We start from the raw sequence: 25,902 nt of genomic DNA on the forward strand, positions 1-25,902 counted from the left end.
TTTGTGTTCTTAAGTGGACTACCTGCACTAGCCTTAGGCCTCCCTCCCTGCTTCACCCCCCCTTTTTGCATCTCTTTAAATTATATGTGTTTTTAAATTAGATTATGAAGTATTAGCTTGTCTGGTTCTGGGCCCTGCAAGGAGGGAGGACTTAGTCATTTCAGAAATGGATTCTATTAAGACAGGTGGTGGGGAGGCTGCTATGTTCAGAGTACTCCCTGTAATGAGGGCAAGGCGTAGCTTGGGCGAGTACACACCTTTGTCATCTGTAATACTGATTAGAAATTCTGGCCAATCGTGGTTTGGGCTAATAAAATTGCATGAGTTGAGAGACTTAAGTGAATTAAATGAAACATGGTTGAGCTACAATTTCTGTGTTAAGGTGGACATGAGGGTTGGTTGGAAGAGGTAAATGTGGTGGGATGAGTTTAGTGGGCAGTGAAGAACAGGAAAGCCCTGTAAGAATTAAACAGTGCAGGAGACATGTGTCTTGTGTCTCTCGATCCTTGTTTGTTTTCAAAAAGTTATGGCTGACGTCTTTAGTGAGGCACACAGTGGACAACCAGCTATGCTAATAGCTCTGTTGTGTAAGAATGTTACCCAATAAGGAGTACATCTTGAGCAAAAAGTAATTCCTGCTATCGGATTAATTTTACATTGTATGATTTTACAGAATGATTATTTTCTCAACTCCCAATCAGTTACTTATTATACCATCTGTTTTTTTTAGGTTCAGCAGTGTCCATATTGCAACTACAGCAGTAAAGATGCCAACCGTATGCAGCTCCATGTGATGTCACAGCATTCCATGCAGCCAGTGATTCGCTGCCCACTGTGCCAGGATGTCCTGAGCAACAAGATTCACCTGCAGCTGCATCTCACCCACCTTCACAGTGTGGCTCCCGACTGCGTGGAAAAGCTGATTATGACTGTATGTAGAAGTAATGATTACAAATATTTGTGTTTGTGTGTTTGACTTTGCGTGTGTCAGCAAAAATGTGTTAAAATAGTATTCAAAGTCACTTAATATGTTTGTGAAGTGTTTGTAGACATCTAGGAAATTTGTCTTTTACTTTTGTAGTACACATCTTGAGAAGTGAACAAGATGTTCCGGTCCTCCCAAGAGGGAGGACCGGAATGTCCGGTCCTCCCTCTTGTCTCTTGTGCAGTATAGGACAAGGGCTTACTGCAATATTCACATTAATACATTAAATGTACTTCTTTAGATACTGCCATAACCTTGATTGTTGTCCACTGAGGAGAGCAAATTATATTTTTAAAATAAGATTTGTTATAAAGGCAAGAAGAAAAACACTTCCTTAACTTTTGCAAATATTGGAGATAGAATCTACCATCTTATATCATTATTTGCAAATGTATATAATAATGAAGATATTTATTTGGTCTTGATAGGTTGTCGGACCTGACACAGCAACACCAAATAATATAATGCATCCCCAAACTGGACAAGACAAAGGTCTGTCTTTAATGGATTCCTCTACCTCTCTTACTGATGGGTCAGGAAAATCTCAAGGTGAGCAGAATTTGGTTCTCAGATTGTTATTTTGTCATTAATATGTTGTCCAAGTGATAAGAAAATGTAACTTCCATATACAAATGTATCCATGTATTATAACAGGTTTAGTTGTTTGTCACTTAAAAGAAGAATATGATAAGTAGATGATGCAGTGTATTGTACTTCAAATTGCATTTTCTACTTTTAGGAAACATCTCAAAGGATGAGCTAACCAGTCAAGACAAGAATGAATTGGACCTGCAGGGTGAGGAACTCAAGCCCCCTAAGGAGGCCGCAGAGGCCCCAGGCTGGAAGAGAGCCAGTGGATTAGGACATGATAGCAAGTCTCCTGATACCTTACAGGACCATCTCAGTGAGCTCCAAAGGCTCCAGCAGCAACAACAACAGCTCTCAGTATCTGATCGTCATGTCTACAAATATCGTTGTAACCATTGCAGCCTGGCCTTCAAGACAATGCAGAAGCTTCAGATACATTCCCAGTACCATGCCATCAGAGCAGCCACTATGTGCAGCCTTTGCCAGCGCAGCTTCAGGACATTCCTGGCCCTCAGGAAGCATTTGGAAAATGGACACCCTGAACTTAGTGAAGCTGAGGTGCAGCAACTCATAGGAAATCTGCCACTGAATGGAGATATCACTGAGAGTGAGGCCAGGGCCTTGGAGGAAGCTCAGGCCTTTGAACATGACATGGACAAAGATGATGAAATGGACCAGGAAGAGAAGCCCAGTCCTACCGGAAGTGACAGTAGCTCTCTGCTAGATGACATGGGAGCAGAACCAAAACGGACCCTACCATTCAGAAAAGGGCCCAACTTTACAATGGAGAAATTTTTGGATCCTTCTCGGCCTTACAAGTGCACAGTATGTAAGGAGTCCTTCACTCAGAAGAACATCCTACTAGTCCACTATAATTCAGTCTCCCATCTGCATAAGTTGAAGAAAGTTCTTCAAGAGGCGTCAAGCCCAGTTCCACAAGAGACAAGCAACAGCATTGATAACAAACCATTCAAATGCAATATTTGCAATGTTGCCTATAGCCAAAGCTCAACCCTTGAAATTCATATGAGGTCAGTGCTCCACCAGACCAAAGCCAGAACAGCCAAAACTGAAATGAGCAGCAGCAGTATCACAAGCACCAGTGGTCCAGTGCCTGCAAAAAGCCCTGCCCCAAGCACACAAGGGAACAGCAGCAACTCAGACACTGCTAGAAGTGGAACTCCCTCTGCTAACAAAGAAAACATTGTTGAACCCAAAGAAGCTAACAGCAGCAACAACACAAAACCAACAACAACTACTGACCAGGTTTCAGCACAGGCAAGCAGCCACCTGTCAGCGCAGGCTTCAGCCCAATTGCAACTGCAGCTTCAACATGAACTCCAGCAACAGGCTGCCTTCTTCCAGCCTCAGTTTCTTAATCCAGCTTTCTTCCCCCATTTTCCAATGACACCAGAGGCACTGCTGCAATTTCAACAGCCACAGTTCCTTTTCCCCTTCTACATCCCAGGAGCTGAGTTCAATCTTAGTCCAGAACTTGCGCTGCACTCAGCAGCGGCTTTTGGAATGCCAGGCCTTACTGGATCATTCCTAGAGGACTTAAAGCAGCAGATGCAACAGCAACACCAGTTGCAGCAGGTTCAGGCTCAGCAGCAACAACAGCAGCAGCAAGCCTCTCAGACACAGTTTCAAATTCAGCAACAGAAACACCAGCAGTTGCAGAACCACAAATCCAAAATGGAGTCCAGCAATGTATCTGTTTCAGAAATTCAGATGACAAGAGAGGCAGAGGACCAACTAGAAAAACAAGAAAACAGAGCAAAGATGGAAAATGCAGGTGACGCATTAAGTGATGGAGGAAAAGACAACAAAGACCCTAGAAAATCTAAGTTCCCAGAGCCATTGGTTCCTCCTCCACGTATTGTGTCAGGAGCAAGGGGCAATGCAGCCAAAGCACTACTAGAGAACTTTGGATTTGAGCTGGTCATTCAATACAATGAAAACAGACAAAAAAACCAAAAGAAAAACAAAGATGGTGTTGAACAAGTGGAAATGAACACTGATAAGCTTGAGTGTGGGATGTGTGGTAAACTCTTCTCCAATATGCTTATTCTCAAAAGCCACCAGGAACATGTGCACAGTCACTTTTTCCCATATGTGGAGCTGGAAAAGTTTGCCCAGCAGTACAGAGAGGCCTACGACAAACTCTATCCAATAAATCCTGCTTCACCTGAGACTCCACCACCACCGCCACCACCACCACCTCCTCCTCCGCCACCTCCTACTCCATCTCCAGTGACAGCTAATCAGCCTCCTTCTACATCAATGACCAAGCCCCAAACCCCAGTACCCTCACCAGCTTCTGTCACCAATATGGCCCCACACCAACCGTCTCACCAGACACCACCACCCCAGCCACCACCCCCTCCTCCCCCACCTACTACCCCTGCTGCATCTCCCCAAGTGCAGCTCCCTGTTCCAATGGATTTGCCCATGTTTTCACCTCTAATGATGCAGTCTGTCCAGCACCCAGGCCTGCCCCCTCAGCTTGCCCTCCAGATGCCCACTATGGACTCTCTTTCCTCAGACCTTACACAGCTCTGCCAGCAACAATTAGGTCTTGATCCAAACTTCCTCCGCCAATCCCAGTTTAAGCGACCACGCACCCGTATCACAGATGACCAGCTTAAGATCCTTCGTGCTAACTTTGATATCAATAATTCCCCCAATGAAGAGCAAATTCAGGAGATGTCAGAAAAGTCTGGCTTGCCCCAAAAAGTCATAAAGCACTGGTTCCGTAACACTCTCTTCAAAGAAAGACAGCGGAGTAAAGACTCTCCCTACAATTTTAATATTCCTCCAATTACTACATTGGAAGATATTCGAATGGAGCCCCCGCTCAGTGCACATGAATACTACAGAACTGAATCAGCCTTCAACAAGAGGTCGTCCAGGACCAGATTCACTGATTACCAGTTGAGGGTACTTCAAGATTTCTTTGACACTAATGCCTATCCAAAGGATGATGAGATTGAGCAACTTTCCACTGTGCTCAATCTACCTTCCCGGGTCATTGTTGTGTGGTTCCAGAATGCCCGGCAGAAAGCTCGCAAGAGCTATGAAAACCAGGCTGATTCTAAAGATAATGAGAAAAAAGAGCTGACCAATGAACGATACATCAGAACAGGCAACATGCAGTACCAGTGTAAAAAGTGCAACATTGTGTTCCCACGCATTTTTGACCTCATCACTCACCAGAAAAAAATGTGTTATAAGGATGAAGATGAGGAAGGTAGTGAGGAAACCTATGAGGAATACATAGATAGTGGTGAGCAAGGTCCAGCTAAGACTACCCAAGTACCTTTTGAGCAACCTAAACAGTCCAATAGAACTGCCAGCAGTTCTGGCTCAAGCTCTCCTGTGCTGGCCTCTCCACATGCAAGCATAGGGAAAACTTCCCCCAAACCAGACATTTCCCTTGAAACTGAACCTAAACAAACTGAGACTGCATCATCCCCTGTGATGAAGTCACTACCAGAACCAAGACCATCAAAGGCTTGCACACCTCAGCCACCTCCTCAAAAAGCTCCTCAGCCACAAATGTCAAGACCCCATTCCCAGCCACAGGCAGCTGCAGTGCCCTCAAGTCCACTCTCCTTGGCCATTTCCTCACTGACAAACAGCCTCCCTCACCAGATGCTTCAGTACCAATGTGACCAGTGTAAGATTGCATTCCCCACTGTCGAGCTATGGCAAGAGCATCAGCACATGCATTTCTTGGCTGCCCAAAACCAATTCCTTCACTCTCAGTTCCTCGAAAGACCCATTGATATGCCCTATATGATATTTGACCCAAATAACCCCCTAATGGCTAGCCAGCTGTTATCTGGAGGCCTCTCCCAAATCCCCTCTCAGGGTAGCTCTGGTTTGACCTCTGCAGCAGGCTCTGGGTCAATGAAGAGAAAACTGGATGACAAGGACGAAAGTGCTAACGATAAAGATGGTGGAAACAGCAGTGAAGAGCAGCACAGAGATAAACGTTTGAGAACCACCATTACACCAGAACAACTGGAGATTCTCTATGACAAATACCTACTTGACTCTAACCCAACAAGGAAGATGTTGGACCACATTGCACGAGAGGTCGGCTTGAAAAAGAGAGTTGTGCAAGTTTGGTTCCAAAACACTCGTGCAAGAGAGAGAAAGGGGCAGTTCAGGGCTATAGGGCCCTCCCAATCCCACAAGAAATGTCCCTTTTGCAGAGCACTGTTCAAGGCTAAATCTGCTCTTGATAGCCACATACGATCGAGACACTGGCATGACGCTAAGCAGGCAGGCTTTAGCTTGCCACCAAGTCCAATGATGAATCAAGACAATGAAAGAGGTGAAAGCCCAAATAAGTATAATTTCTTTGACTACCCACAGCTGCCTACCAAGACTGAGCCAAATGAGTATGAGCTGCCTACTGCATCCTCAACTCCAGTCAAACCATCTGAGGTACAATTAAAAAACTTCTTAAGCCCTTCATCCTTAAAAGCTGAAAACTGTGATGAAACTGAAGGGCCTATTGTTAATTCAGCTGAAGTCTCATCTTATGATTGCAGTAGGATGGACTTTGATGAGACATCTTCTATTAATACAGCCATTAGTGATGCTACAACTGGAGATGAGGGTAATAACAATGAGGTTGAGAGCCTCACAGCCAATGGAGGGGACAAGCTGAGTGACAAGAGTGGCCTGGCACCAAATTCTGATGGAGGGAACGAAAGGTTCCAATACAGCATGGTGAGCCCTGCCCTCAGCTTCTCTGGAAGGGACTATGACTCTTACTATGATGATATGGATGAATTCTATGACAGGAGTGAATCATCAAGTCTAGCTGATCCCAGTTCCCCTAGTCCCTTTGGGGCAGGTAACCCCTTCAACAAGTCCGGAAAAGGCAGCAATGCCGGGGATAGGCCAGGACACAAACGATTCAGGACCCAGATGAGTAACCTGCAGCTTAAAGTTCTCAAAGCCTGTTTTAGTGACTACCGCACTCCTACAATGCAAGAGTGTGAGATGCTAGGCAATGAGATTGGACTCCCCAAGCGTGTTGTCCAGGTGTGGTTCCAGAATGCCCGTGCTAAAGAAAAGAAATTCAAGATTAACATTGGAAAGCCATTCATGATAAGTCAAGGCTCACCAGAGGGGCCCAGGCCTCATTGTACTTTGTGTGGTATAAAGTACACTGCCCGGATGTCTGTCCGAGACCACATCTTCTCCAAACAGCACATCGCCAAAGTGCAAGAAACCTTGGGAAACCAGGTAGATAGAGAAAAGGACTACCTAGCACCAACCACTGTCCGTCAACTGATGGCCCAGCAAGAGCTGGACCGAATGAGGAAAGCTGGTGATGGACTCAGCCTGCCTGGCCAGCAGCAACAGACTGCAGTGGACAACAATAATGCACTTCATGGCCTCAGTCTACCCTCAGGCTACCCAGGGTTGTCTGGCCTTCCGCCAGTGTTACTTCCTGGGGTCAATGGGCCATCATCACTTCCTGTTTTCCCACCCAACACACCTGGTGAGTTAGTATGACGAACAGTTTTTAAAAAAAAAAGTAAAAAACACTAGAAGCTTTATGAACTGAGCTTTATCATGCACTATTTTATTCTACTATTCTACTGTTTATTCTGTATCACAGTGGTGTTGGTCAAAAAGTCTTATTTTTAAAAACTATTTTAAAATAAAAAATGGTGGGAGTTAGTGCATGCATTATGTCATCATCAGAGTTGAACTGCTAATTGATAATTCAGAGATTTTTACAACAAATGTATCTATATCATGGCTTTTGTTTGTGTTGTTTGTTTTCCCCCTTATTGTAGGTTTGGTATATTTATATTATAATATATATTGGCAGATTGAAATTATCATAAAGCGCATGTGACAGTTTTGATCCATAACAAAATCTTAAAAAGAGCGATAACGTTTCAGCCAGTGACAAGCATCTTAAACTTGTCATACAAACAAATTTCCATAGTGATTTGGGTTTGAATATTTAAATATTGAATATTTCCATATTTATATACCACTGTATTTCAGCTTTAGCGTCTCCCGGTGCTGGCATGCTTGGGTTCCCTACACCAGCCACCCCCTCTCCTGCCATGTCTCTCAGCACTACCCCAACCAAGACTCTTCTGCAGACTCCTCCTCCTCCTCCTCCACCTCCTCTTCCTCCTCCTGTTCCCTCCACACCTTTGGCAGCAGTAAATCATACAGAGCAGCAAGGTAAAGATTCAGAGAGAGACAGCAGCAAGAAACCAGGAGACAAGCCACCGCAGATGAAGGTAAAGGACAGAGAGAACGTGAGCGGCTCACGACCTGAGACCCCCAGCATGGCCAAGAAAAGGGAGAAACCAGCTCCAGGGAAAGCAGGAAGTGAGACTCAACTAGACGCCACACAGCTTCAGGCACTTCAGAATGCTCTTGCCTCAAGTGATCCCAGCTCTTTCTTCGGGGGGCAGTTCTTGCCCTACTTTCTACCTGGATTTCCCAACTGCTTCTCTCCCCAGCTTCCTAGAGGGGTCCAAACAGGGGGCTACTTCCCACCACTGTGTGGAATGGAGAACCTGTTTCCATATGGCCCAGCAGCAGTCCCACAAGCTGCCATGGCCGCTGGTCTCTCCCAGACCGCCCTCCTGCAGCAGTACCAGCAGTACCAGCAGTCCCTCCAGGATTCACTGCAGAAGCAACAACAACAACAGCAGAAACAACTTGAGCAACAACAGAGACAACAACAGAAGCAGCAACAGAAATCAACCCCTGTGAAGACACCCCAGAGCATACAGAGCACCACCACCAACTCTTTCAAACCAAAAGAAGCTATAAACGCTAAGGATAACACCAACAAAGGCTCTTCAAAAGAAAGCACAAAAGAAGAACCGAAAACAGATACCAAAAGTACCATGGATTTTCCAGACGCTTTTATTGTACCGTCCGTCAAGCATGAGTTTATATGCAGGAAGTGCCAGATGATTTTTGCTGACGAAGATTCTGTGGTGCGTCATCAGAAGTCCTTCTGTTACTTAGGACATCCTTTTACTGACCCGCAAGAGACAGTGCTTCGAAAGGCAGTGAGCAACTACACTTGTGTTGCCTGCAATGTGGTTGTTAACGGGAATGAAGCACTTGGCCAACACCTTCAGTCGAGCTTGCACAAAGAGAAAACAATCAAACAAGCAATGAGAAATGCCAAAGAGCATACTAGATTATTACCTCACTCTGTCTGCTCCCCTACTCCTAACACCACATCTACCTCGCAGTCTGCAGCTTCTTCTAATAACACCTTTCCTCATCTCTCTCACTTGTCCATGAAGTCCTGGCCAAATGTCCTGTTCCAGGCCGCCACAGCCCGGAAAGCTGCTTCCTCCTCCCCGTCTGCCTCTCCTCCTCCCCCCCTCTCCTCACCTTCAACGGTTACCTCAACTTCCTGCAGCACCTCAGGGGTTCCAACCTCACTACCCACCGAGAGTTGTTCAGATGAGTCTGACAATGAGCTAAGCCAGAAGCTGGATGACTTAGATAACGCGTTGGAAGTCAAGGCTAAGTCGGCCTCTGGCCTAGACGCGAGCTTCAGTAGTATCAGAATGGATATGTTCAGTGTGTAGGAGTGACAAAAGGATCCCTTGCTTAAAGAAAAAATAAGACTTTTTAAACTGCAGTTCCAAAGTTTCTCTTAACCCAAAAAATTACAGTACCAAATGATTGACTCAGGATTGTTTTTCCCATATTGATATGCTGGCAAGATATTGATTGATTTTTGTTATGGACAGAACTGTTGCAGATGCTTGACTGAGCTTATATTGTATACAAAAACATGGAGTAGGAAAAAAATCCCACAGGCTCCCTTGGGGGGCTTGTTTCAAGCCAAAAACTCTCACGATAGCAAATTGCACCTCAGCTGGATTGTTTTCCAAATGCTAGCATGTACTGTATGGGATGACGATCCAGAACCCTCAAAGAGAATCTCTCTTAGTTTAGATAGGTGTAATTCAGTAGCTTTAAATTCTCAGGTCAGAACATAACATTTCTCATTTGTTAAAGCAGCAACAAGCCTGGGTACACTTGGCTTATAACCAAAACATGTCAAGCTTTATCGGACGCATTTCCTTGATGTGTATAGAGTACCAAGAGACAATATTACTGTTACAGTGGACGATGTGCATATCCTTTTAGTTTTGCCCTACAAAGACAGTATGGTTTTGCCACTGAGGGAATTTAGAATGGTGAAGTAAATGTGTATGATGCCCCTGTGTTTGCCAGTTTGTATTACAACAAGCTGTATCTATTTCCCACCCCCTTTTTTCTTGTAGTATATACTAATCTGTGCCAACTCTTACCTTCTCACTTTTACCTCTGCTCACCCCCTTTTCTGAAGAGGTAATAACTCTAGTTTTGATAGACTCTCTCGGATTATGTGAATATAACATTTTTCATTTGTGAATTGCTGTACTGTTACGGTACTTGCTTGTGTCTGGACTATAGTGCACTTATTTTGTTTTTATTTGTCTTTTTATTATTTGAGTAGGCCATTTGTTAATTTAATAGATTTTTTTCTGTTTGTATGTATGTTTGTGTTTTAATTATTATTTGTGTCTATTGCAGCAGCATATTGGTCCATATTTGTTACAGGATTGATGCCTAACAATCTAGAGACCTATTTAACAATTGGTGCATCCATGAAAGCAGTACTGTATACTTGAAACTGTTAAGGTACAAGTTGGTCACAATGTTAAAAAAAAGGTATGATCATTTGCTATACATTTGCAAATATGCTGCTTTAAATGGGGGACAACAGCATTTTTGTTGTATAATACAAACATGTTCATGTACTTGTAGGACTTAAAACAGTGTTACACCTATACGCAGCCATTTAGTGCATAGGTTGACGTCCTCCCAACAATTCTCTGGGCACTTCTGATGATCTACAGTTAAAGTCAACGTTTGAATTTTTCCACATTTAGTGATATCAACATTGCAAAGTATTACCTTACAAAGTTTTGCTGCTACTGTGTAATGTTATTTTGCTTGCCATCAATTCTTTCAACTTTCTACCAGACGAAATACTGGTCCATTAATTGCTTTGCTTTGCTATTTTTATTTTATATTATTTTCTTATTTTGCTGTGGAACTAAGAATGTGAAAGCTGTCAAAGGGTGTTCAATTTTTTACGAATCACTTTCTAGTTTGGTAATTGAAACCAATGTGATTCATTCCAAAGTAACAGAAGGCTATTTGTATGAAAGATAAAGGCTTGTGAACAAAGAAAGCTAAGCTGTTGTACATATTCGTAGTTGGCTGTGCATGGTACAAATTTATTAATATGAAGAAATGCAAAAATGTATTGCTTTTGGTATTTCCTATTCTGAGATGAGCAAGTAGCATGTAATGCAACTGTTTGACAGGTTAAATCAAATCATGCTTAGTTATTGTTTCAAACAATGAAATCAAGTAACATTTCCTCTTCTGTTTTATTATTGTAAAGGTGGGTTTTTTTCAAAGTTTTAAAGCAAACTTTCAGTTTTTCATTTTCTGCGTGAGCTTTTTAATTGTCATTATTTGGATTTTTAGTATTTTAACATTTACTTTAATCCTGAAGACACTTTTCGATTGTGTTTCACAAGAGACATCCTGGCCTCCCAAGGTGCAATTCTGCCATTGTACAAACATGAGCGACTGTCCTGATTCCAAAGGCTTTCACAACTCTGGCTTTTTGCCTTTCCCCACTCTGTGGCTCAGCATTATAAGACTGAACTGTCAGCTAGCATCATGTGCTAAGATGTTAGCATCAGACAGGACGCTTTCCACACCAAGGACTGGTAAAAGCTAACAAACCAACAAAAAGGATGGTCCAACAATATAACTGTACATAGATATTGCAACTGCACAGCAGCCAAAAAGAAAAAAAAGAACTTTTTAAAAAAAAAAAAAATGGATGGATTGTGTCATGTTTATGGGGACAGCCTTCAAAAGGTTGAAATTGGAATTGTTCTTCTGGATGTCAAAGGGATTTTCATGGCGCAATCATATCCTACACAATATGTACTCTTCAACATCTGGGTTACATAGGAAATGCACCCTGAGGTTTTAATAAGAAGAAGCCCCTATGGCTAAAACTTTAAATAAACTAAACCAAAAATGTTATTGATGTTTTATATATAGAGAGTAGTCGCATTAGTTTTTGTTACTGTACTGTTTGAGGTCTCAACTGTACCGTATCACGGTAATAACATGGTTTTGAAACCTTTTTTTTATTTTGTCACAGACCTGTTGTCATAGTTGAAATGACGTTTATTGTAGATGGTATTTGAACAACTTCTGGAAATAGTTCATCAAGTATGTTTGTTGCTCATTGTTGTGATACATTAAAAACTGTATCTGCAAACCAGTTTGGTCTCATCTAATATTCTTTATTTCATTTTTACTCTTACATGTTCTAATCATGTTATCATTAAGTTGATTCTTTGGCAATTGATTGGTATAATTTCACAGTATTTTAGCATACACAACTGTTTTAACTAGTACAATGTAAATGTTTTATTAGGGCAATGCAATTTTTTTTAAATGGAGTTTCCTAATTACACTTTAAATTTTGGCACATCTTTTCCCAAAACTTTTGCTATGACATACTTTTATCAAAATATGTATTGTATCAACATCCCTCTAATAATTGTCATTCCAGTCAGTGACAGACTAAAATTCCAAATCATATAATGGGTATTTCCTATCATTATGCTATTTGTGGTAATCTGACTCTAAGCAGATGCAGGGGATTATGTTTGGAAGTGTCTGCTAATCTGGATCTGATCAGGTGCAACTCTAGAACCCTTCTATTTAAAGGGAAATGTCCACAATAATAATAATCACGACCACGGATAAACAGAGTGCAGCCACAACAGAAAGCAGAGAACATCTGTTTTTTTAATCTTAGATTGGTGATCCTCTATGTATTTATTTATTTATATGGATGGATGGATGGATGGAAAGATATAAATTGTGTTTTTTGCTGCAGACTATATACTGCTTTTAAAATTCTATTAAGAAGCAAAATGCACGTCAGTATGAGACAGTAGGGTGACATTTTACATTTGAGGTCAACAGATGCTGTCACATTAAAAATTGCACCTGAGGAAAACCTCAACACAATACATCACACCCTGCCAGCGAGATGTGTCCGCCACCAGTGTCATGGTCACGGAGAAAGCCGACATTCACAAGTCGTTAAATCCACCTAATGAAATTTCACAAGGGCAGCAAAAATGAAGGCGAAGATGAGGATCTTTTCACTCTGGCAGAATCGGTTGTGGCCTTTATTGTTTCGCTTAACACACTTCAGTGTGCAGTGAAACGGCCGCGACATGTAAAAGCCTCAAAAACAGCTTTTTTCTCCCCCCCTTCTGACTTCACCCCTCGCCCTTGACGAATGTGCTCGGCTCACAGGGTGCAACTGTTCTGCTGAATGGCCCTTTCCTGTTGCCCACCCTTTAAGCGAAGGCGGATGCCGAGGTAGGGCTCCCCCACCATATTATGGGATTGAATTGCATTTGACCTTTGTGGAGAACAATGGCTGAAGGCCTTTCATTTTTCTGGCCTTCACAGCTCCTAGAAGAAGGACCTCTTTACTCTGCGTTTTCACTGTGGTCTGCCAGTAATTCACAAGCAGGATGACAGGGTGATCTATGCACAGTAATTGTGTGTACGTGTGTTTGCGTACACCCGAGGGTATACACAAGTGTATTGTTTGCTAGTTCTGACTCGTATCTACTGAAATTGCTGTTTATAGGTCAAACAAAATATAAAACCTTAAAAAAGAACCCTTTTGATGTGACTGTATTTTGGGGAGCACCCAATCTTGCAACCTAACTGCACTGTCTTAGAATAAAAAGGCCCTCTGAAGAGAGTAGTTCATAGTAGTTCAGACACAGCTTTGCTAAAGAGGCCACAACAGTGAGCGGTCTTGCCTTGAATACACGATAAAAGGTTTACTGTAAATTTTAAATGGCGTTTTCTGCAACCCATACATCACTCATGACCATTGGGTTCCACCCTCACTGCACAGTGCATCCTTCTAGCCACAGCTTTCCAGATGATACAGTACAGAGGCTGCGGTTCAGGCAGATCTGCCTTTGAATAGCCTGCAGCCAATGGATTTTCTCTGGATAATACAATGTTTGGGACAGAGAGGCAGGGATTAGTCCAGACGGATACATCCACCACCCCCCACATGCCCAATCTAATTAGACTGGAATCAGTTTAAGATGAAAGCAAGCCCTAGCATCACCGCACTAAATACTGGAATTAGTATTCCCCGCATGGGAATTTAATGACGGAGACTGAAAATCCAATCACATTCACTCCCAGTTTAGCCCCTCATGCATTGGGCCTGGACAATGACGAAATGAAAGAACAACAACAATGATTTGTCTGTCAATAGATATTGACCAACATCACATCTGAGGCCACTTGTGTATTGGCGTTACTATGTTGTCATCATTTAACGAAGATAAACAGCTTATAATCAGATATTTAGTCTGTTTCTGATATAAACCTTTGTCACATTCTGACTCTTCTAGGAGCAATAACACAAATAAATCAAAACAGAAACGGAGGAAGACATAGCATGCTTTAGGACAACCACACCCATAGTCTTTCTGTTTATTTACGATTTGTTAATTTATTAGTTCATCTATGGAATTTATATCAATAGTAATTAACACATATTCAATGCCACTATGTTGTGTTTTTAGCCCAACCAAAAAAGTTAACAGGGATCGGTGAAGTTACTTTTTAATCAGCTCCTTACATCAAAGCCCTGATTGCTGTAGATGAATTAAAACTGTCAAATTATTGATATCAGGCCGACAGCATCGGATCCTTTTTAGTTTCTATTATCTTACAGACTTTGAGCCCACATTCGCTGATAAAACAGAACACATTTTGAAGCACATATTCATATGAAACATTCTCACAGTCTCTTGACTTTATCTTGCCCTTATTATTATTATTTCTCAACCTAAGTATATGCCATCAAGGGAACTCTATTTTAAAACCACTAAAATGCAAGCCATATTTCAGCTTCAGGTTGGTGATTAACTGCACAGACCGGAAATAACTCCGGCACCTGTGTTCCATCCAGCCACACAATATCTCCTACACCTGCGATTCATCCACCGAAGCATTACACCTGAGAAATCAGGAAACCATTGTCCCCCGTGCACAAATACTCAACATGAAATCTTATTATTTATTGCTGGCTGTTTTTGGGGGTATGCACCAAAGCAGAACCTGTTGTTTTTCTGCTAACAGGTGTAATGCAACTTTTCGACTCATCCAACAACTGATTCTGCAAAACTGTTCTACTTTTTGCCTCCAGGAGGAAATTCAGTGTGTTTTTTTAAGTAAATGATGAGATAAATATTGTTTGTGCAGTTGGGGGAAGAGGACACAGCAATAGGCAACAATAGGTACACCTCTTGTAGTGAGGCATCCTTTAAGATGGGAAGTAAACATTAGCTGCGTTTTCTGTGGATTCACCCACGCGTCAACAAAGGTCACTCTCAAACTTACATATGAAAAAGGCAATCTAATCTTTTTTCTTTATATTTTTCTTTTGGCCTGCTTTTAGTGTTTGCTGTTGCAATATCCACTTTTTGAGGTACAAATGGATGGAGGCAGGAGTATACCTGTGTTATCATTGCATTGTTGATGAAGGATACAGTCACTGCTGGCATTTCTACAAGACACACAGCCAACTAACACGTATTTTAAAGTGAAAGAGAAGGCGGAGGAGGTGTGAGGGAGAAAGAGAGGCAGGCCCTAGAGGAAAAGAAAAAAAGACGCAGACAGACAGGCCAACAGGCTGACAGAGACTGAGTGTCACGGACAGAGAGAAACAGAAAAAGAAAGAAAGAAAGAAAGAAAGCAGGTGATATAGACAGCAAAATGAGCAAGTGATACAAGTGAAGTGAGAGTGAGAGCAGGAGAGAAAGAAAAGGAGGGGCGACCTGAGAGAAATCAAACATGGGCTCTGTGCAACAGAGGTACGTCGGCAAACGAGCATGTTATGGCAGCCCGCTGGGACTTCCCCGGCAGATCGTTTGTGCTGTTTCCCAATCTGTTCTGAGGAGCGGCACAGCCCCACATGGGGACGTGTGAAGGCGTCAAGATGGGATTGCTTAAGACAGATGAAACAAGGTGTTTTTTGATGCCATCTGGAGCGGACAAAAGCCTGATTTCCTGTTTTGCCTGTGACACAAAGGGTGCTATGTAGTTTGCAGAACAGTTCAAGGCTTTTTGTTGTCAGGGCTGTAAATAACTAAACAAATGAGAGGTGAAGTTACAGAGGCTCTGGATCCACATGCCAAAAACTGAAAAATACGTTCTCTCTTGTTTTTGGCATGTCTCTAACAAACAATCAATATTACAGTTCTCTCATCACTTTCTTACATATTTTCCTTCAGTATGAAAACAGTATGTAAAGTGAATATCCTGGCATTCATTTAGCCAAAGCACAGTTTTCTTTACATTCGCTGGACCCCTGAAACAAAACCATAGTAACAGAGATCAAAGTGTCAAGCTTCGTAATATTGCTTTACATTTTAAAGGGCGTTGAGCAGCCAGGCTAAGGTTTTTACAAGGCGCGCTGAGTCGTTGGGGAAATAAGGGAGCAATGGAGGAGGGAATGAAGGAATTTTAGGGGGTGATGGGATATGTCTCACTCTTTGTTCACGTACACATACACACACTCTCAAACTGAAATCATACCATGTGCAGCGGAAGAGCAGGCGGTGAGGAAATAGAAGCTAAATATAAAGTGACACGCCGCATTCCCCAGGTCATTCACAGGCCCTGCACCAAATCACACTGCTCCACAACTCGTCGTTTATCACACACACAAGCCCGAGTCTCACAAAGAAAATTATAAAAGCAGCCAAATAAGTATGCCTTGTAATTTATAGAATCACTGATGAAGGGATGAGGAGATGCATTGACATCAAATTGATTCATTCTTACAGTCCTCTTTGTGTATCAACTCAGCATCCTGGCAGGAACATTTGTAACAAAAAGCTTTTTTAATGTTTAAATGAAAATTTTAATGAGGCCATGTATTGCTTTTCCTTTGGAGTCTTTAAGAGCCCTCTAAATCATTAAAACTTGCCTCGTCTTTGATTTCAAGGTCATTTGAAGAAATAAGGCAGCCATAAGTGGCCCTCGGACCAAAAGTGGCCTATATGCCATAGACCGCAAATGAATAAAGCCTAATGCTTTTTAATTTGCATTCATCTTTAAAAACACAGAAGAGCCATCTCAAAGTTATAATAGGCTGAGATGGCAGTTGGAGCCCCTCTAGTCATTAGTAGCAATACAGCTCCTCTAAAATGAAGGCCTTTCTCATCTTGTTTTAACTTAAGCCTATTACTACAAAGATACATTATCCTGCAGTCCATTGCCTGTTTGTCTGCATACAATATTTCCGTCTGGCTATGTCTGTGCGTGCCCGCATATGTTCACATGAATTCACCTCCTTTTCCTGCCCATGAGCATGAACACATGCAACACGGCTATTCAGCAAACACATGCATGAAAACAAAAGATGCTAGAAATGACATGCATTGTTTGTTTAATCACGTGTTATGAGATGACTCTGTAATTATGTTGTCATCTGCCCGCTTCGACATGCCAAAACTGGGCCGCCACAGCATGCCTTGCTCCTCGCTCATAATTCCACACTTTAATGGTCAAAAGCGACATTCTTTTTTTTTTTTCTTCCATTCTCATCTTTATTCCTTTTTTTTTAAATCACGAACACCACTGTGTAGAGACTGAAACTGTGGAGCAGTCACATAAAGCCTGTTTGTCAGGCACTATGTGTCAACTCTTAGTGCATATGAGTAGGGCAACAGATGAAGGTTTTTTTACATACCATATTGAACTGATGAGACAGCAAATAACAGTGTGTCTTATCAAACACTGCAATGTGGGTTTTTCTTATTTTCTTTTATTCCCCCCACCCTTCCTTTTCAATTTTACCTCATGTTTCCTTCTCTTCTCTGTTCAATTTCCTCACCATTCTTTTGCCTCTGTCTTTATCTTTCTCTATTCTGTGTATGTGTGTCTTTCTCTCTTTTCCCCATTTCTCTCTCTCTCTCGCTCTCTCTCTCTCTCTCTCTCTCTCTCTCTCTCTCTCTCTCTCTCTCTCTCTCTCTCTCTCTCTCTCCATGTGAGGATAGGTGGTGTGTGTCTGTGAAAAAAACTGAACATCTCCAGTGAAATTGGTTTTCTGTGGAGAAACTGATGGATCACTCTGTGTTCCTGACAGGAGTAGGGGATTGTTTATGCCATACGGGCCAATACATGTTTACACACATACATACACACATATGCAGGGGTGGGAAGACACGGGTGTTGTTTATGCTGAAGCAGAATTAATTTTCATGAGCTGTAGATTGCTGTTTATGGGGAAATACACTTTTAAGCTGCAAGAGATGTAATCTAGATTGTAGCATTCCCAACAATGAATTATGGTTTTGGAGGCAACAGCTGCAGCAGCCTTCCTCTCACCCTCCATTTCCTCTGTACACACACACACACACACACACACACACACACACACACACACACACACACACACACACACATGCACAGATTAGTAGCAAAATGTTACTGCTTTTAAAAAACAAACGACTTCATATGCCTGGCAAATCAGCCACATCTAACTGTAAACTAGTTAAAACAAAGGAATTATATCCATTTTCAGCCTGAACAGTGTTAGTATCATCTTTTCTTTAACACTAGCAACCTCTATTAGAAGAGGTGAGAAATGATTCCATTACCAGCAATCTCTCCTCCTCTTCTTCTTCCACGTACATACTTGTGTAGCACTACACACACACACACACACACACACACACACACACACACACACCCTGAATGATGGAGGAGAAGCTTGCTTACATTATTATTCCAGCATCTAAGGTAGCATTGGCTATTGCACACAAGCAAAAGCTCTAAATTTCACACAACAGCGCATCAGATGCTTGCTTGCCTGGATCTCGCATAAGCTATAAGATATCCTCCAAACTCATTTGCAAGCATTTACAAGACAAGACTTGCTCGAAAATAAAACAGGTCTCAATTTTTCCTATTATGATCCAACTCTATCTGCGGACCTCTTCACGACTTTGCAGACCCCAAAATGTTATACTGCACCGGTGATGTCGCCCTCCACAGAGACATGATGCCCTTCAGCACAGATACACACATCAAATGCACCAAGCTATTGATTTCTTATAAATATCACCTGACTGTCTTTAATAATGATATACATAGAGGGGATATCCATTATAAAAGTAATTACAAAACAAATCTTAAAGGCAGAAGAAACTGTGATTGGGTTCATTGTATAGTTTAATTTAGTTTGCTTTAAAACAACATATTGTGGCCACAGCTAACAGTTTGTAGGTGTGAACAAACACTCAATAGTTAATGTGAATTAGTTTTGTATATTTTTTTGTATTTCACAATGACAATTAAAATACTGTCCTGTCCCGTTTTTGACATTTAAATATGTCCCTACTGCCCAGTCTCAAGCAAAAGACGTCCTTGATTTCACTGATGTATCATGCCTGAATAAGGGTGGAATAAGAGACTCAAATGTCTACAATTAGTAATGATTAACATATAACTTCTTGTGTAGTCCACTTATATTAATGTGTGTTGGAAACAAAAAAGCTTTTCATTCGTAGATTAAATTCATCCCCCCCCCCCCACAGTTTTTATCAGTACTCGTGCAATAACTCGAGCGGAGATGGAGCAAATGTATTCCACCCATATGTATGAATGAATGAATGAATATGATTACCAAGTCTTGGACCCTCTCAAGGACAAAGTGCTGTGTTCTTTCTGCGTGTGCTGTTGACTGCCTTGTGTGTGAGTGTGTGTGTGTGTGTGTGTGTGTGTGTGTGTGTGTGTGTGTGTGTGTGTGTGTGTGTGTATCTTTGTTTTTGCCTTGATGCATTTTAAAACCAATGTTCACCTTTGTCCATGTCTTAGTTTCTGGTGTACGCACATAGCTTTGAATTTATATTTATCTTTTCCATTTCTGTGTGTGTGTGTGTGTGTGTGTGTGTGTGGGTTGTGTCTTGAGTGCAATTAAAGGTTCACATAGTTTACGTATGTGCGGAGGCTGTCCTCGAGGACTCCGTGCTGCTTGTTGTGGCGTGATGACAATCCACTTCCTCCCAGAGTGCACACATGCACACACACACACACACACACACACACACACACACGCACGCACGCACGCACACACACACACACACACACACACATGCACATATCTTTCCCTGGTCTCCTCTCTCACCTCCTCAGTGACTGTCACATTCAAATGCAGCCGTTTGCAGGTGACGTACCCAGGAAATGCTGTCCTGTAATTGTGTCGCTCTGTCTTCCTGTAGTGAGGTAGCCGGTGGCTTGCCGCCTGCCTGCCTGCGACACACCAGAATTACCAACTGAGGGGGGGAAAGGGGTGAAGGGAGGAGAGGAGGGGTACCATTAAAATGCAAAATCACCACTGCGGTGCAGTGCGGCACCTAGCTCTCTCACTCTTTCTCCGAGGCAGCCATCTTATGATGGAACGAGTATGTGTTTGATGGTGTGTGAATGTGTGTCCGTTTGAGTGTGTGTGTGTGTGTGTGTGTGTGTGTGTGTGTGTGTGTGTGTGTGTGCATCTATATGTCTGTGTGTTTGATAGAGTGTAGAGTCGAGCTGCGGCGAGGAACGGTGATATGGCGTGGGGTTGGCAGGCGGGTTTGTGTGCGTGTGTGATTGTGTGTGTGTGTGTGTGTGTGTGTGTGTGTGTGTGTATGTGTGTATGTGTGTGTGAGGCAGAGGTGATAAATCAGAGCTAGGTAAAGGCTTTTTAATGCAGCGGACCCCTCTCCCAGCCTCCATCTTCTGTCAGGGCTCAGTAAAAGATGAGAGCCCCCTGGGGAACAGCACTAGCCTGCAGCATAGCAGGACTACGCCGCAGGTCACTCACACACACACACACACACAAACGCGCACACACAGGGGCCTGACGCATAGCCACTGACTAGGCCTTGTGAATGAGTGAATACATGAATAACTGAATCTATTGAATGCATGAATATATAAATAAAACTTTCCACAGGAGCCACGTTTATTGATGAACACACCACAAATAAATGTGTTTTTCAAATGATTTCCAAATGAATTCCTAAAAGATTTATGGCTGGTGATATTGCATTTATATCAGAGAAAATATTTTCGTAGAAAACAGAATGGATATTTGGTTCATTCCTGCCTGTGCTCCTAAGGTCAAGCAGAGTCTCTGTCGATGATGCGCCTTGAATCTTGAAGCGGCCCCAAGTTTCAGGGGGCCGGATATGAAAAATATGTGGAATTTGCCAACATCTGACAATACTTAGTCGGCAATATATCTCCTGTCTGATAGAAAAATGTGTTCTGAATTGCAGATACGCTCACTTTTCTGGCATACCTTTTTAATTTGACTTTGAGGGGAAACACGCCGAGCTCCTAGATAGACAAGCAGAGATATGACTGCTGAATGTTGTGTAGGCCTTTGTGGATGGGGCCGATAGGACTCCAGCAGCTTGGCGCAGAAGACAAGCACTTGAGAACATAATACTTGACAATGAGCCCAGAGTGTCAGTTAGGGGCCCTGTCGAGAAAAGTATGGCATGTTTGTGAGGAGGATAAAAAAGAGACAGAGGACAATGCCAGAGAACTGATTCTGAATTTCAGAAAGTTTGGGGCCTCAATTTATGTCTTTTTTAATATACATTTGTTATATTAAATAACCTGGCATTTCTTCCCACTTTTGTCTGACATTTTCTTTGCACTTTCGCCAAACCACAAAAGCCTTAATCTTGAAGAAGTGATTATTTAAAAAAATATATTTTTTAGTTCAAGGGTTTAGCTGAAAAAAAGACACCAGCATAATGTGAAACACAGGCAGCATTTTATGCCACACTATACTTGACCCGGCTCTAACACTGTCAGTTACAGTATGCATATATATTAAGCTGGTGGGTGCTACAGTAATATGAATGAATCATTCATCAATCCGTTGTAACAACGCTCCCCGCCCTGTCTGCTTGTTACTAGTTTGTGTGTCTGTTTTCCTTGAGGTGGGCGTGGCCGAGCGTCATCAGTAAAATGGCAACACCTGCTGGGCTCATCAGCAACACTGGTAACACCTGGCCCCTGTGTCCCAGTGCTCTTTTAAAACCCCTCTTGGAGCTCAGTTGCTGGTTTGCTCTCGTCCTTGAGACACCCATTTAAAAGTTGATGCTTGTGCTGCTGCACCGTACAACATTGCATTTACCAATGTTTCCACTCTTCCACCTACTATTATTGTTGGACTTACTGATTCCACATGCCACTGTTCATTTTTTCAAGTTTTTTCTTACGTTCTTGTAATTGATAAATAATTTGTTAATTGGCTTGGTTCTACCTCTTTCGTCATGGCCATGCTTGACTGGTCTGTGATGCCGTATACAGAGAGAATACAGTACCAGAGTCTTTAGGAGGAAGGACTTTGTCTGTTTGAAAAGCACCAACTTCACAGTGGAGGTTTAGACCTTATGTAGTACAACAGAACAGCATCATAATCAAAGTTTTTCCTTTAGGGTACAGCTCTGTGTTCACTCGAGAGTATATCAGCTCCGACAATGCGTAACTGTACTCGCAACTGTGTGTTTGTGTGTTTAGAGGCTGCAGTTCAGTTTGTACTGTACTGTGTCGAGATGAGAAGGTTAATGTGCATGTTTGTGTGTGTGTTTATTATTCTTCCGTGTGCTTGTGTGTCTCTGTGCATCTGTTGGACTGAGCAGGTTAATGCTGGTTGACACATGCGGTTCACTGATCTCCTGGAGGAGTCGAGACTCGCAGCAAAACCTTCACACACAGGTATCCATGGCAACCACAAAAATTATATTTCTTCCTTCCCCGGCAAGCCGGAGATTCCAAGATGCTGAAATGCACAAATACATTGTCATTACCCGGCAGCCTCATACTTAACAGGGTTAGGCTTTTTCTGCCTGCTGTTCTCATTGTTCAGTGTGTTGCCTACACATGTAATTTAGAAATTCCTGTTACCTTTCCCTGACAGAAACTCCATATTACCTTTTACATGCAGGGTTGGTGCTTCTCTCTATGCCAGCATAAGGCTGTGTTATTGAAATTCCTTCCATCCATGGCCATGATTGTGTTTCTGTTCTACATTCTTTCATATTTTTGTTCTCAACTTGGTTATGGGATTTGCAATATCAGATTTAGGCAATGAATTGAAGTAATGGTAGTCAGATTGTCAAGACATTATCAAATATTCATGTCACTTTACATCTGTTCCTGCTTGTATTTGGTTGCTTGGGAGGATTGAGGGCCTTGTAGTAGCATTGATTGGCAAGTGATGGCGAACAAAGCTTTGTTCCACTTATAATAATAATAATAATAATAATAATGATAATAATAATATATGTTTGTATATATATGTTTGTATATATATATATATAATATATATATATATATATATATAATATATATAATATATATTGTAAGTAAAAAAAAAAAGCTACAACTAATTATTTTTCAAGCATTATTTTTTGTTTGATTTAACACGTAATCTGCAATTCATTTTATGATCATTTTAATACCAGCAATTATTACAGTGAACATAATTTTAAATGGTGCAACTTGAAAAAGTTTATAAGAATAATGCTTTTAAACATTCATTTCTCAGCTCGTACGTCAAACATCTTTCTCTGAAAAAGCATAAACTATATTGTACTAAAAGGTGCACTAGTACCGGAGCCAAGCGCATGCCTCCTTTTTCATCTCTTTGAAGGAAAATAGGAATAAGCACATTATGTCCTGCACTACATTCCTGAACAAGCAGAGGTTCAATCACATTTGCAGAAGTTATCAAAACTTTCAAAGAGCTCAGCTGGCGCCTTAAGCCACAGGAAATTCACTGGGACATCTGGAGGGATGTGTGCAGATTATTGCTCATTTAGTCTGTTCTAGACATCAGTAGGAAGAGGACTGAGATGGCTAAACACACAAGCAGACTAGAGGATGCACACACGCGCGCACACACACACACAGAGACTTGGCTTTGGCAGATCTAACCCCAGGCCCACCACAACACACCTGTGTATAATCCCCCATGATGCCCTCTGGTCGTTTGTCCAATCCCCTCGCTACTGCTGTCCTGGCTCATCCAATCAGAGGACAGGTCAGGTGAAGTTTGATTCCATCTCTTTAGCCCTGTGTTAGTGTAGGAGGATGTGAAATATAAAATTCACTGCCGGTGCCTCTTTGGTGTTTTTATCACACGCAGCCTCAAATGACTCACTTCTCCAGTAATTTTACAACACTGTAATTTAATGTTCAATCAGAGAATGAAAAAGAAATGTATATGAAAAGATATGTTATATAATGGTAAGATCAGCTAGTAATGTATGTAATAAAAATATCAGTTTGTAGTATATTTTAAAAAGTGGGTTAGCAATATTATTTTAATAGAAACTATAACCAATTACAGTGTGAACACAGCTGTTGAAAATAACCATGCAACAAATTTAAAAAGGGTTATAAAGGTAGCTAGATAAATAGATAGATGCAGTATAACACAAGTTTATGAGTCTCCACTCCATGACTGTGACTGTCTGCATGGCTGCTGTCAGGATATCTTTGTTTCTGATGTGGAGGAGGATACAGCCTACATTTAAACTTTTTCAAGTTATACAGTAGCATAACCTTTATCGACGTGTATCATAAGATGCAGGACTTTTTTTACTGTGTTTTCTTGATCTTTGTCTTTGCTATTCCAAACTGCACATATTGAGGTGAACATATAGATCCTATATAGATCCCAAATTATCCTGGGTCTTGAGAACAAAGACAAAAAGGCCAAATTCTGTATATTCCCAAACCAGTGCCGCTCCATTTTCTCTGAAGGTGTGAAATGCAACCAGACAAAACCTCAACACCACGATAAAAGCTCAGGAAATTACTTCCTTATTTTAGGAGTGATTGATTGTCCCCCTGACCTGTTAGACTGAAGAGGTGGTTAAGAAGAGGAGGCAGACTAAGATAATTGGGCCCGGTGGTATCCAAAGCCCGGCAGGTGTTGAAAGAACTCTCATAACACAGGTACCTGCAGCGGCTGCAGCCCTGAACTTGAGCACACCTAGGATTTCACTACCTTGGAGGAATTTTGGTATTTTATGTTTGGCATGTCTTTTATTGAAAAGATGAAATATGAGAGATACTTGTAAAACCTTCTGACATATTGGACATGCCACAAGAAAAACATATACAGGTGTCAAAAATCCTCTGAGGTGTCAACAAATAAATGGTGCATTTTTTGTTTCAGTCTCTTTTTGGCATGGAAATAATGTCATTTGCTCTTTGAAAGGGATGTCAGTATTTGGAAATATCTACCAACTAGAAGAGGGGTGTAATTCCCTTACCTGTTGAAAAGTAGGTAAAAGCTTTCACCATGAGCTAAAGGATCAGAGACGGAATTTGGTTGAAGTGAAAAAGCACAGGTGTTTTTACTCTTTAATTTCATTAGTGATGCATAGGGCTTTCTAAGTCCTTCTAGCCATTTCAAATGAAGAGGTAAAAGCCAGGCATAAGCTTAAATGATAACATTCTTTCTCAGAGAAAAATATGCATGTACGAATCAAAGCTATTGTACTATCCTTATTATCTGCAACCCAAGGGCTCTGTTCCAATTAAAGAATACCACAGATGGACCGTTCGGCAAGCATGCACACAAACGAACCTACAATAGGTACAGTAAAGTACCCAGTATTACAGAGCCAAGAGAAGAGCTTTTCACTTTAAAAACTATTTAATCAGGAAAATCAACGCCTCACATCAAAGAAATGGAGATGAGGGACAGGCGGATAAAGAGGCTCATCAAAGAAGGAGATCTAGTTAGGGATTCAACGCCCTAATTCCCTTTCTCTTAAAACCTTCGTCAGAGGGGGCACAGGGCCAATTTGCTCCCTAAATGGCTATGTGTGAATGGGCAGATTGCTTTGCATAGCCGCTGGGAATCTGGGCTTCTTCCTCTTTTCCTTCTCCACACGGAGCCTGTGAATTAGAAAAGATCCAGAGACAGATAGGCTTAACGGAGCCCTAGCTACCTTCCTTAACTCCAGAGCCCTGTTCCAACTTCCAACTAATTCAATCCATAGGCCTAACTCAATTAATGGACTTTAATGCACCGTTTCTTCTTTATCTTTTCTCTTTCCTGGGGATTGGGGACTTCA

At 41.8% G+C, this 25,902-nt stretch overlaps 1 protein-coding gene across 1 annotated transcript; it reads left to right on the forward strand.

Annotated features, from left to right (window-relative positions):
* The first annotated feature begins 388 nt into the window (after window positions 1-388).
* zfhx4 (zinc finger homeobox 4) lies at window positions 389-11,960 on the forward strand. Its single transcript, XM_068710323.1, has 5 exons — window positions 389-394; window positions 731-931; window positions 1,414-1,534; window positions 1,725-7,097; window positions 7,616-11,960. The coding sequence occupies exons 1-5, from the start codon at window positions 389-391 to the stop codon at window positions 9,178-9,180; spliced, it is 7,266 nt and encodes a 2,421-aa protein (XP_068566424.1). The 3' UTR covers window positions 9,181-11,960.
* The last annotated feature ends 13,942 nt before the right edge of the window (window positions 11,961-25,902 follow it).

This window comes from Cebidichthys violaceus, unplaced genomic scaffold (assembly GCF_023349555.1).
Source record: "Cebidichthys violaceus isolate CVI_PGR_0920_01 unplaced genomic scaffold, fCebVio1.0.p SCAF_15, whole genome shotgun sequence".
Lineage (NCBI taxonomy): Eukaryota > Metazoa > Chordata > Actinopteri > Perciformes > Stichaeidae > Cebidichthys > Cebidichthys violaceus.